The sequence below is a fragment of the Ctenocephalides felis genome, unplaced genomic scaffold, assembly GCF_003426905.1.
Source record: "Ctenocephalides felis isolate EL2017-DRISC unplaced genomic scaffold, ASM342690v1 CF-g0.4_SCAFFOLD_01886, whole genome shotgun sequence".
NCBI lineage: Eukaryota > Metazoa > Arthropoda > Insecta > Siphonaptera > Pulicidae > Ctenocephalides > Ctenocephalides felis.
This window is the reverse complement of record NW_020538040.1, coordinates 136,600,123-136,614,126: the sequence shown is the minus strand read 5'-3', so window position 1 is coordinate 136,614,126 and position 14,004 is coordinate 136,600,123. Positions and strand designations below refer to the sequence as shown.

General features: G+C 29.9%; 1 protein-coding gene across 5 annotated transcripts in view; it reads left to right on the top strand.

Moving 5' to 3' along the window:
* Positions 1-12,909, top strand: part of LOC113378752 (hepatocyte nuclear factor 4-gamma-like) — a 110,470-nt gene extending 97,561 nt beyond the window's left edge. For 3 of the 5 annotated variants that reach the window (XM_026619336.1, XM_026619333.1, XM_026619337.1), the window contains exons 5-9: positions 3,100-3,252; positions 5,104-5,224; positions 6,837-6,974; positions 10,839-11,075; positions 12,390-12,909. In XM_026619336.1, the coding sequence (XP_026475121.1) occupies positions 3,100-3,252; positions 5,104-5,224; positions 6,837-6,974; positions 10,839-11,075; positions 12,390-12,700 (960 nt within the window). In that variant the 3' untranslated portion in view covers positions 12,701-12,909. The remainder of the gene's footprint in view (positions 1-3,099; positions 3,253-5,103; positions 5,225-6,836; positions 6,975-10,838; positions 11,076-12,389) is intronic. The other 2 variants (XM_026619335.1, XM_026619334.1) reach the window with 2 other exon arrangements.
* Positions 12,910-14,004: the final 1,095 nt, after the last annotated feature.

The following is a 14,004-nucleotide window of genomic DNA, read 5'->3' as shown; positions in this document are numbered from 1 at the left end:
GTTGACAAAGAATTTTGCACTTCTGTTATATAGAAACGGCTATTCCAATCTCCGCACGAAACTAAATATTGCGAGTTCTTATAGTGTTCATCAATAGGCTTTAAAGCTTTTGAATCGATATAGCAAGTTTTGAGAAACCGTCGATGAGATATAATTTTGGTTCGTACATAGATATAGCTCTAGATATTTTATCAAATACGGCTGTAAAGGCTAATTCTGTTGTCAGTCAAATACTGGTAAAAACTGTTATTCGCCGAAATACAATTTCCTGATAAAATAAATATTAATTTATATAATAGTTTAACAATATTGCAAGAAAAATTGAGAACTTATCATTGAGAACTCATCATTTTTGGATATGCAAAAAACAATTGGAGTTCGTCGTTTTGGTAATAAAGAATAATATCTTTTGCAGTATCTTGTGTATCACATTTCATTTTCAGAAAACGAAAATGTGAACAAATTTTAATTGTGATTCCAAATGTTCAAAGCTAACAAAACAGCTATTCTCATGCAAGTGTTTTCTTCGCCATTTACCATGCAAAATAATTAGATTTTGAAAATGTATTTTTTCAGTTTTTTATAAATCTCATGTCAGCCCTAAGAAATTTTCGCTTTTGAAAAAAAATAAATAAAATTATGATAAATTATATTTTTAGAAGTACATACGTGTGTAAACAATTGCACAGGTCCACAAAAGAAAAGTCGCTGGATAATAATTCATTCATTCAGAAAAAATGCTAAAAAATACCAGTTTTTATATGTGATTCTTGTGCCATTTTTTAATTTTGTTGCAATCACATTATTTCCGAGCTCATTCAACAAATCTTTTGACTTAATTTTAGTTCAGACTTTTGTGTTTATAAAAAAGCTTCAGTTTTATTTAAAAAGAAAAAGCAATTTATTTTTATCATAGGTTTTACGAACGTAATATTTTTTTTAATTTTCTTTATTTTAATTTTCTTAATGCGGAATGAAAAACTACATACAACTCCAAATTTTCATTATTTTATAATAATCATTTTAGTAGTCCAATTATTTTTTATTTAGCTCGGTAATCAATCAATTAACTATTATCGCCTTTTTGTGAACGTTTTTAATAGAAATTTGGTCAAGATTTTTCTGAGCTTATAAAAAAAGATTAAATTTATCCGTTTTATTCGCTGCAATATTTTAAAAATAATTCTTAGATATTGGCAACGAAATGGTTACTTTCGATAAAACTAACTGATTTGCAGGCGTACTACATACTTTCCTACCGTACATATATTTCCCGATGTGCATTAGAAGTACATAGCTTTTGAATGTTTTGCAGAAAGAGCAATACTAGCAAAAAAATTAGAAATTTAAAATTAAAATCTGAAGATAAAACTGTTTTTGAGAGAAAACTTTCAGAGTTATTGAAATCTCACTCGTTTCGCTATGCATAAGCATACCCGAATTCAAACATGTATGTTAGTATTTTGGCGTTGTAATGGATAAATTATCAATGTAATTTGTGTTAGCTGCCCCTTCCATTCATATATCTCATATTTATACATTCAAAATTTGTTAGTCATTTCTAATACTAATGCTTTTCTAAAAATATTTCCTGTGGCTAAACGTTCGCCGGGTCAGCTAGTATATATATATAAATTACGTGCGGCCCGCCATAAAATTTTGAATACCAAATTGGCCCGTGGGTTAAAAAGGTTGCTCGCCCTTGGTTTAGGAGGTGTATATTTACATACATCATTACAGAAGAATTGTATATATAAGATATGATTAAAAAATAAACACAAAAAGACTAATGTTCTGTGAAAGAGAATTGACTCTAATAAAACCGATATCATATAGATTTTTAATTATCTAGTTCCTAGAGTCATTCATAGGTTGCGCTGTAGAACTAAAACCGTGTTATAGGAGCACCGTGTTGTCGCATTTTCAGTTCCGCGTGGTATGGAAACCGCTATTAAAAGGACCGCTTTATTGGAGGTGTTATTGTAAATTAGAAAAATTAGAGAGAATGCTGTGTGGCGTCTTTTATCGCCACATTTTTCATGATGTTTACCAAAATTTTTTTTTTACCCCTACGGAAGAATTCCACGTAGTTCTTTTTGTTTGCTTAAAAGCTGGAAGATTTGTGGTGTTCAATTAATAATAATAAAGGGCCTGTGCAAAATGTTGCCTATAGAAATCATCACCAAGTAAATTTATTTATTCGCTTGACTACATATGATAGATTTTCAGTATCAAATGTAGTATCTAGTAGATACTATCTACTACTATACAAAAATTAACTCATCTTTTTTTTATTATGCTAGAAGACCAAATGACATGACATTAGGTATGATTGGAATTTTAAATCAAAATGTACCAAAGTAAATAATTAGACATTTTTTTCATTTAATGCACCTTACGAACATGTTTTAGGGTTCTAATTTGCAAATGTCTGCGATGTTACTATGTTGTAATTCTATTTTGAGCAAATATTCAACCATGGCAGTAGTGATGAGAATATAGTTTAAACATTAGTATAAACTTTAAGCATTTTCATATTTTGATCTAAATTTCTCTCTGCATTAATGACAAGCATTTGCTTATGTTTTGTGTGGTGTGTCAGCTTTTGCAAATTTAAAAAAGCTTGATATCTACTGGGATAAATATTCCGAAGTGTTCGTGTGATAATAGAAAGGTTTAGCTTATTTTTACATCTATTCATATGCGAAGTCAATATTCAATTTAAAATCATTTTGATAGGTACAAGAATTATCCATATGCTTAATATTGTTCAACTAGTATTATTTTCATTGACTCCATTAGTGATGAGTTTGATTCGCAATTATATGTTTCAAGTCCAGCTAAATCATTTGAATTTATATACTTGATCCATAAAATTTGTATTTGTGATAAAAATTGAACCAAATGTGAATAAACAATGGTAAAACTAAATTCTAGCCTGTGACTTGTGACCCCAGTATAGGACCATACCCTATACAATGTAAATGTATGTATAGTATACATAGTTTACAATCATTTTATTTGAAGCTTTTGTGATCTTGTTCAATTGGATTTTGGTGGTTATTCTATGGATATGAAAATGTAATATTTTTATTTCAGAATGGAAGTACAGCAGTTAACGATTACGATTTATCAAATAAGCAACTAGCAAATATAAACGATGTATGTGATTCTATGAAGCAGCAACTTCTTATTTTGGTGGAATGGGCGAAATACATTCCGGCGTTCACTGAACTGCAACTTGATGATCAGGTATTAAATCTACAAGGTGATTGTTGTGGCAGAATTTTGAATCATTTTGACATCGATTGTGTTGAATTTCGAATCAATCTGAAAATCATTATAAATGAAAAATGAATTTATTACCAACGCTCTGTAAAATGAATATGCTACCAATCATCTTAGTTTCAATAATGTATAGTCACATGAAAACGGTCATTTAACCAGTTCAATTAAGTAATATATTTATATATAAAATTTAAATGTTCCGTAAAATATTTTTTTTTATTATGGCGCTCTCATCCTCACCAGTAGAATCCGCGCGTATCTCGTCTTGGATTTTGATGATATATTGGTAGATTTTATGCCCAAACTAACCGTGCTAAAATATTAGAGTCCTATGAAAAGCGTTTTTTATAAAATTTAATTATTTTGCATTTTAGCAGCGCACTATACACATAGCATGGAGCGTTTCTTCTTATCAGCGGGAGATTGCCCGAATAGTAACGCTGGTAATTTTTGCTTCTATGGTCGAGAGTTCGAATTCCACTCAAGCTTTTTATATTTTTTATTATTGAAGTAAAACTTCTTTAGGCGCGACTAGGGTGTAAATCGGCACAAATGCAACGGAAGTGCGTTACGGCAGATAAGATAAGAGTGGAGTGCTAATGATTCGTCATTCGCTCTCGATGATATGATTTCTATACGGGTTGATTGTGATTAGTCGTCGCGTATGTGAATAGAGATCTGTCGTTTTATGCGTACCGGCATCAACGGCATAGATGAATAAACATTTTAAAGTTACATCCTAGTACAAATCTAGATTTAATGAAAAATGCCTGAATCAGAAGAATATTTTACCTTGTCTCCCGTAAATAATTATAATGAAAATAATAAAACAAATGTAGCATTTGCGCCGTGTATGTAACATAAGTTTATTGAAATAATTTCTATGTTATTCATAGTTTCTATAAATCTTTGAAGTTATTGAAATTGGTCATATTTTTTTGGCAAAACAGATATTACAGCTGTTCAAAGAATGAGATTATATCGCCAGCGAAAAAGTAAAAAATATAACCATCAGTCAATGAATGTGTGTTAATTTTAATTACATGAAGTTCTTCAAACAATATTTGATTAGGCGTTGTTTAACATAATCCACTGTGTGAACGAATATTATAGAAGTTATTAATCAGCAATTACTTCATTTCCTTAATGAAGGTTCATTTCTAAATGCTAATTACAAAGACAAACCGATCTGAAGTATGACTTTAATTACATTATTGTTTTCAATTATTATACATATTTTAATGCTATTATAAATATATAATTTATAATTTATCATTATATAAATGTGTATAATGGTTGACACTAATAAATATGTGCAACACGAGTGTCACCATATTACTAATAAACATTGTACAAAATTGTTATATGATGTATTTATTTTTACTTAAATGCCATCTTGTACAGTAGCAAATAAGTTTTACTACAATCGCGTGTGAACCTCTTTTTTTTTCATTTCATATTTATAACTGCATAAGTAAATGATATTAAAACTAATTTAAATTTTACATTTGTAATGCACTGCTAAAATGCAAACTTTAATTAAATTTTATAATTAAACCGCTTTTCATATGCCTCTAATATTTTGCCACGGTCAGTTTGGACATAAAATCTACCATTATGCCAAGTTTCATCAAAATCCGAGACGAGCTACGGGCGGGTTCTCCTTGTCAGCATTTTGTTCAGAGATTCTGAATATGAAATAAATATGGTACTTCTACTTTACGTAATATTTTTCTGTTTCAACCGATTCAAAATTTTGTTACAATGTTATTTTTAAGAAATTTAACTGACTGATTTAATATCAATCTCCCACAGGTAGCGTTATTGCGTGCCCATGCAGGTGAACATTTATTACTGGGCTTAGCCAGAAGATCGATGCATTTAAAAGACATCCTTTTATTAGGAAACAATTGTATAATAACTAAGCATTGTCAGGGTGAGTGCATTTTTGTCATCTTATGAAGGAATACTGAATTACTTCTATACCTCACTTTGCGTTGTTCTAAAAAATACGACCCAGAAGAACGGCATAAAATGAATTAAGATTTTTTCTAGAAAATCATGTGAAGTTCAAGAAAGGTTACGAAAATATTACTTGAATAGAAATTGAACAAAGTATATATTTAAAACATAAAATTAATATATTCTTTTTATTAGGTACATATAACTATATATATAGGGTGAAGTGGGGCTTAAAGGGCCCGCGTGGAAAAAGGCTCATCATCGTTATCTAAAAAACAAACAAAGCATAGAAGTTTTTAGTGTTATCACCTTAGGAAAAAGGCTCATCATCGTTATCTAAAAAACAAACAAAGCATAGAAGTTTTTAGTGTTATCACCTTAGTTTTTGCAACATCAATGTTCCGACCAAAAGTTTTTTTCCATTGGTAGTTTTTTTTTAATTTTGAGCTCTTGTATTTATGATATCTGAATATAATTTTTAGGTGAACGTTATTTAATTGTTTTGTAAAATTTATTGCTATTTTTCTGTTAGATTCAACCGTTTTTTATATAACCTCTATAAAATCTTACATGAAGGTGGAGTAAAAAAAAACAAATAAACCTTTACGTTGGTAAATAAAATTATTAAAAATAATAAAATAAAAAACAATAAGATACTAAATAAAAAATAAATAAAGTTAACAGAAACAATTGTACAAGATATAAATTAAATAAATAGTTATTCCAACTCTTCTGATGGATTCTGATACACAGTGTTATCTTTGTAAAAAATATCCCTATAAAATTTATATTTCGCATTGGTTGAATAATGCAGGTATTATTTCGTAAAATCCATTTAAGATCTATCGGATCTATTGGCCCTGGCTGTCCCTTTTGACTCAGCCTATGGAATAAAAAGGAACAGATGACAAATTTTAGCAAAACAGTAAAAATGCATATTTTTATAATTAGGAGTTAACTGGGAAATTTACTGAATATAGTTCGATAGTTGTTTCTTTGATGCATGTTATGTGTTGTCATGTAGTTCATTTAGTTTATTACTAAAAGTCAAGCTGGGCCTTTGCTCCGTTCTATCCTATATAAAATTAAACTAAAGGTAATTTAGTTTATTGAAAACAAAATTGAAAAAAACGGTTATTTTTTGGAAAACATAAAAAAATTATCCAGAAATCAGTCTATAGTGACTGTCGTCGTAAGGTAAGTTGGCTTCTTCCACGTTAAAGGCGAAGGTTAAATTTTGTTCTTCAGAAACGCTCACTGTAACGTTTTGTATTAGTAAATTGAAATTTTAGTTACTGTAGTAGATCTTTGTTACAAAAATCTTGGTTCTGCTAGATTAGCAATTAATTTATTAATGTCAGTATTCTCTAATTTCAAAAAAAATTTAAAAGTTCGAAATTGTAACAACGTACAGTGAAAATTAGTACTAATTAAGCGGCGGCGCTACTTCGAAAAAAAACGCAAAGCGAGGTACAGATGTATAATAAATATGATATAGTAGAAATAATTTTTAACACCCTTTTTATTTAACCTTTCAAATTTTGAATGTGGTTGTGGTAAAAACTATTTAGTCATCATGTTGACAGATTCACGCATATCCCCAGACTTGGACATAAGCCGCGTGGGGTGCAGGATCATGGACGAATTAGTCAAACCAATGACGGAGGTGCAGATAGATGACACAGAATTCGCTTGTCTTAAAGCCATAGTATTTTTTGACCCAAGTAAGTGAATAAATCCATAAAATCTGCAAGGTTTAATTGGTTTTAAATTATTTAGTAATTCAATCTATAAGTTAGTTTATGATATTGACTAGAATCAGTTAAATTTGGTTTGAATAGAAACAAGTCACACTAATTTCTAATCGTTTCACTTAAAGCTCATTTATGTGAATTAGCTATTTTGAATTTTATAGATACACAAATAGCTTCGAAATCTCATTAATTTTGAAAGAATTTAAAACAGTTTATAACAAACCTGTGGTTTCAAATTGGAACGAGTTGATATAGGGTAAATCGGGTATTAAAGATCCGCGGGTAAAGTACGGTGTTGTGATCTTTGTAAAAAAAAGTGTTCATGAAATATGTATTTTGAACAAATAGGGTATGTGTTTCCATACAGAATTAGCTCTACCCTGGTATTGAAATGATTTTGATGCCATTTTATAGGTCTCTTGCAAAACGAACTTATATGAGTGTTCTTGTACCGACAGCGCATGTACTAGCTTAAGTTTTTTCAACTTTTCACCACGAAGTTCCACCTACAATTAAATGAATTTTTGAATAACAGAAGAAAAATGTACAGGCTTTCGAGTGATTTTAATTCAAAAATAGTTCAAAGAGCCGCACTGGTAGGAAATGGAAAATGAAAAATTATTTTTACCTTCTCATGCACTAACAAATAATTCTTTCACATTATTTCTTATGAACAACATAGACAAGATCAGTGTATATAGAATGAGGTTAACATTTTTCAATCTTTTATATTTCCGACAAAAAGTGCGTTTGAAAGAAGGGGCCACTTTCACATATTTTCACTGATATCTCGGCCAAATGATGAGATAGGGAATGATGAGTATATAGTATTTTTTCGAAAATACTTATAAAATGGCATCAAAATCATTTAAATACCAGGGTGAGACTGATTCTGTATAGAAACACGCTCACACCTTTTGTATTTAACTTATTTGCAATAATTGTATTTCAATAAAAAATAAGTCTTGTTGTAACAAAATACCTACCTATTTGCAGTTTGCAGTATAATTACTAAAAGTCGTATTTGATATTTGGGCCCCACTCTACTCTACGGATGATTTAGAACGACCCAGTTTTATCTTCAAGTGTTTTGAACACCAAGCAACTCACAATCTATATAAAATTTTGATAGACATATCATTTTAGTCTAAATCGTTTCTCATTTAAAGGTCAACTAGTGGTGTATGGCATCATGCCTTGAAGCAAATTGCAAATTGATCTTCCCGCACCGAAATAAAATTTTGAAAGTCCGAATTATTTTCGATATTCAAAAAAAAATCTTTTTGAAAATTAAAAAAAAAATAAATAAAATAAATCTCTTTTCCTAAAAACAATCGTTTCGTCAACACAAGCAGAAAGTTTTTTGAATCCTTCAAATCTGATGCTTATTTCTCCCAAAAACTTTTTGCACACTCCGTATCTCCGAAACGGCTGGACCTGCCTTTGCTAAAAACTAATTACCACTTGTCCCCATTATTACGAATTGAACGTATTGAATCATTCAAATCGGATGGTCCGTTCTCTCAAAAACTCGATTTCTATTTTCTGCACTCTTTGCTCTGTAACTCAAAAACGGCTGGACCGATTTTTGTCAAAAACTAATCAGCACATCTCCTTATCAATAGGAATCGAATGTTTTTTTAACCATTCGGATCGGTTGATCCGTGAGCTTGACAACGTGAACGAAAAATTATATCCATACATACACACACACAGTAGCGGCGCTAGGCGTCGGCGATGTCGGCGGCCGCCGACGGCCTCGCGCCTGGGGGGGCCTCGCAAGAGGCCCCGAAAAATTTTAATTATTTAAAATTTAGTTAAAATTCATACGGATGTGCGAGTAAAGAAGGTGATTAGTGGTTTACAGGCACTATCATTTTACTCTTTTATCTTTTATGGACATTATCTAATATCGTCTGTCAACAGTATAGATTATTAAATCTAAACAACTTCGCGCAAGCTAATTCTCTGGTTGTTTATATGTGTGTATTTCTTATGTGAGCAAAATGTAAATCATCGTTCTTTTTGGAAATACATACGAGTGGGAATCTTAACGTATCGAAAGAGTAATTAAATATTCGAGGAATAAAAGTAATCAATGATCAATAAAAATTGATCAATGAGAAATAACAATGAGATAATAACAAAAACTGTTGATTTGAAACTAATCATTGTTTCACACCGTCAACACAAGCAATATATTTTTTCAAACATTCGTTTCAACATTCGTTGGGATGATCAGTTCTTTCAAATAAAATTGATAACCTTTTAAACTTTTTTTGTATCTCCGAAACCGTTGAACCTGCCTTTGACAATTTATCAACACGAATCGAATGTTTTTTATATCCTTTAAATCGGTTGATCCGCTCTGATGTCTTAAAGTCTTCCGATTAAAGCGTCTTAAAAAAGGACATTTTGACATTTCTGAACCAATTTTAAAAATTCAAAAACTCATCGAAAGTTTTCAGTTGGCGATCGTGCTGAATTGTTTTTCGTCAAGATCGATCGCACAGTTTCTTTGTAATTTATTGTAAAAATCTTTTTTCAAAAAAAACTTGTTAGTCTCATTTAACATAAATTTTATGGAACTACGATAAATGATTAATTATAAAAACTCATCAAATTTTAGAATAATGGGACGAGCTTTTAGACCATGTGTACCTACTATGTGATGTACTCAAATTAGTATGAACATAGATTTTTTTAAATCTAATTAATCACTTGCAGATTGCAAAATTTTGTCTAATTAGTTATTAAGTCGGTGATTTCCAACCATTTTTTATTCATAATGATCGAAAAAACATAAAATTTGCTACTCAAATGGTTGGGCAAAAGGAAACTTTTTCGCGATAATTATTTAATTTCAGTGCTTTTCTAATAGCTGGAGAACCATTTTTGCCGAAGAGTTTGTTTATTTTAACTTGTGTAATTTTTGTCTATTTCAATTGGTGTATTTATCTGACTAAAAATAAATCTCATATACAGTTATAGTAATCGCAAAAAAATCTAAAACAGAAATTTTTATATATCTTCAAAGATTTCTGAACATTTTGGCAAATTTTTGTCGACGATTTCGCGAAAATGGATCAACCAATTTGAAAAATTCAGAAAACATTTGACATGTATTGAAGGTAAGAAGACGTGCTGATTAGTTTTTGGCAAAGGCAGGAGAAGCCGTTTTGAAGATACGGGGCAAAAAGTGCTAAACTAATTACATTTTTAGGAAGGCAGGTCTAGCGGTTTTGGAAGTCCAGTAAATAAAGCACAACAAATGCCATTTGGCATATGCACATCAAATTATCAGATATTTTATAAAGATTTTAATTAATAGTGAGTTAAGTTAGACTGCAACGCGGTGTTTACGCGCTTCGATATTTCGTCTCTAAGCAGCTAACGCAACGTGATTGCTTTGAAAAAAAGTTCGAAATTTTCAACAAAATATTTCAAATTAAAAAAAGTCAATTTCTTTCACTTTTCAAATTTTTTTAAAGCTTTTCAAAAATTTAAATTACGGCACGACAAGTTTCAGCAATTTGCCTTTAGGCACGATGCCATGTACCACTAGTCAACTTGCAACTGGCAAAAAAAGAAGGGCCTCGCAAACGAATTTCGCCGACGCCCACGAATGGTCTAGCGCCGCCACTGCACACACATATTTATTTTTTCTAAGGTATGCCAAAATGTTCAGAAACCTTCAAAACGCGAATATATGCAAAAAAATTCAATTTCGATTTTTGGACGATTACAATAACGTACCCTACGGAAAGTTGAAAAGAATATAAACTAGGGAGATAATTCAATAGATTTTTTGTTACATTTTCTTTTATGTTACAGATGCAAAAGGACTTAGCGAACCCAATCGCATAAAAGCTCTTAGATACCAAATTCAAATTAACCTAGAGGACTATATTAGTGATCGACAGTACGATTCTAGAGGACGATTTGGTGAAATATTGTTAACGCTACCAGCACTTCAGTCAATCACATGGCAGATGATTGAACAAATTCAATTTGCCAAACTTTTTGGAGTTGCCCACATAGACAGCTTATTGCAAGAAATGTTACTTGGTGGTGAGTATCTTTGCATGGCTTATTAGATTTTTTATATTTAGTTTAATTATGAATACTTAAGTTAAGAACTTGGGTGATTCAAGAAAAGAATTAAATTATGGAAATTTATGTTGGTTTCAAGTACTGGGCGCACCAGTTAACTGTGGTGCGCCCATTACATAGGGCGCACTGTTTTGTGTCGTAAGTATCTAGTCATGACGAGTATATTTGTCAACAACACAGTATGTTGCGCTGGTAAAATATCGGATGAAAAAGATGGGTTTATTTTACAAAATTGAAAATTTTATTACAAAATTTTACTTTCTTGATTAATTTAAACATATATTACGCTTTCTTAGAACATGCATCGCACAAACATATATATCTACTTCTGTGTTTGTACTGATCACTGTTGACGTGCACTCTTACATAATATAAAATACATTTTTAGAATGAAATGTATTAAATAAATTAAATTAAATTAATATTATTATAGATATTATGAGTCCATTTGAAAATATCATCGACAAGTTTTGAAATGAACGGTTAAAATTTTTCTTCTGAATAGCTAAATCTCAATTCCTAACTATCAAGTCGATTTTTTAAGCTATTTACAACTACTATTTGATACCGGCATAGTCTCAAAATATTCCAAATATGCTGAAATTTGAGAATATGTTCTGATGAACTGTGATTGATGAACAAACTTGTCATGTAGAAGTGGCAGAATTTTATATATTGGCATATATTGGCCAGTATATTCATCATGCGTATAAAACGGTGTGACCATTTGCTATTTTTGTGGCTATGACTGTATAAATATAAATATAATAAATAATATAAATTATAAAATAAATAGTTGCTAGTGGCTTTTTAACTTGAAGCAAGTTGCATGATCTTTCCAACATGTTGAAATAATATATTCTAATCAATTAAGAATTAAGATTCAGCTATTTAAATAACATTTTACTGATTATTTAAAATAGTTTTGCTTTTCATCAAATAAACTATAATATATATGTAAGTATATATATGTAAGTAACTACATTTGCATGTATGATATTATATTAAGTTTAACTCGTTTTTAGTTTAATATTTATGTTATAAATGCTAATGGTAACAAATAAATGAAATATAGTAAAAACATCTTTCTACTTTGTGAACCAAACCCAACTTCTTCATTCAATTCTTTGCCAGCGCTGTTCACTCTTTGATTGACGAATATACTCGTCATGAGCTCCATTTGGACGACACTGCTATTTAGTTTGTTTTTTTTATCATGCTAACAAATTTATATGTTGAGGAAATTGAAAGGCTTATTTTAATTTGTTCAAGGAGCTACTCCTGATTCAAACACATCAAATGTATCGCCAGTTCCTATGGTAAACGACTACCAAAGTCCCAGCACTAATTCTCCAGGCAGTCCATCGGGCAGCCATAGCCCAACAGTATCAGATCATCAGATATCCAGCCCAGATCTGGCCCCAATTCATCCTGCTCAAATAATTTGCGATATACCAAGTGTCCGAAGTGGCAGTATGCAGGAATTACAATCAAATAATAATCATTTGCACAATTTGGATGATGTAGCATATAAAATGAATTTCAAACAAGAACCTTCTTTAGAAACTGATTCAACTTTTTGATTGTTTCTTTTACTGGTAATAGGCGAAAATTATCAGTAGTACAAAAGCAATTGAGTTGTGCAAAATTGATTGTACAATTTATCAAGATTGATGTTTGCAATTTTACATCACATTTGTATGAAGAGTTCAATTTAATAATTCATTGAACAAACACTTTAGTTTTATATGTATTTTGTAATAATCAAATGGCTGTCAATAACTGCCAATTATAAACCAGATTTTGAATAGTGTCTTTTCATAAGTGCCTTAACATTTGCTGCACTGAAATATATGTATATGCAATATTTAATAAATATATTGCAAATAAAATTTAAACAATATATGTATGTATATATATATATATATATATATATATTACAACTAAATCTTAAGTGTTAAATGTTTTTTATATGAATTATTCGATTATGTTAGAATAATTACTAAAAGCTGTGTATCAGTGCTCACATCCTAGTGCTCAATATTAGAACATTTATTAATAATAAAAATTTAAGTTAAATTTTTCTTCACGTTATTGTAAACATCACCTGTTTTGAATAACTGGAATTTTTGCATGGAATATTATGGTACCAATCATAATATTATTAATAAGAAATTGCATTCAAAACCTTGTTGAATATTATTTACTGATAATTACTTTTTAGAATCCTGTATGCAATAAGTGAGGCTGAATGTTTCTTTATTGTATTATGCAAATTTAAATATAAAATGCGATTTGTTTTCATAACAACCTCGATTGATGTATATCAATTTACAAGAAAAATTTTGCATATATCATTTACAGCAACAAGTTATTTGTATTTAAAATAGCTGTTTAAAATATCAGCATTACAGGTATGTTCACTAGGAAAATAGCTTTCTACAAATTTTGATGAAAGTTTGAATAACAAAATATCAAATTGTTGACAAATTTTAAACTTTGATATTTTCTTGTTAAATTTCACTATCAATACATAATGTAATTTTAGTTATAATTGTATATTATAATAGATTGAAAAGTTAATGTTACTCGTTTATTATAATATTAGCAAAAACAATATGTATATATATATGTGATTGTATGTTGGATTAGAATGCAGTTTGTGTTTTAGTACGATTTTGGAGGAGAGTTTGGAAGAAATTTATAATACTTGAATAAAGTTTTCATTATTAAGTATGCATATGACACCATATTATTAAGAATATTTGATGATATTGTGTTTTATCTTTTTATTCATTTAATTGATGTTTTATGAAAAGTTTTGGTCATTGCTACTTCTTCATTACAATAATTATAGTACAATAATTTCTGTACTCAAAATCACCAA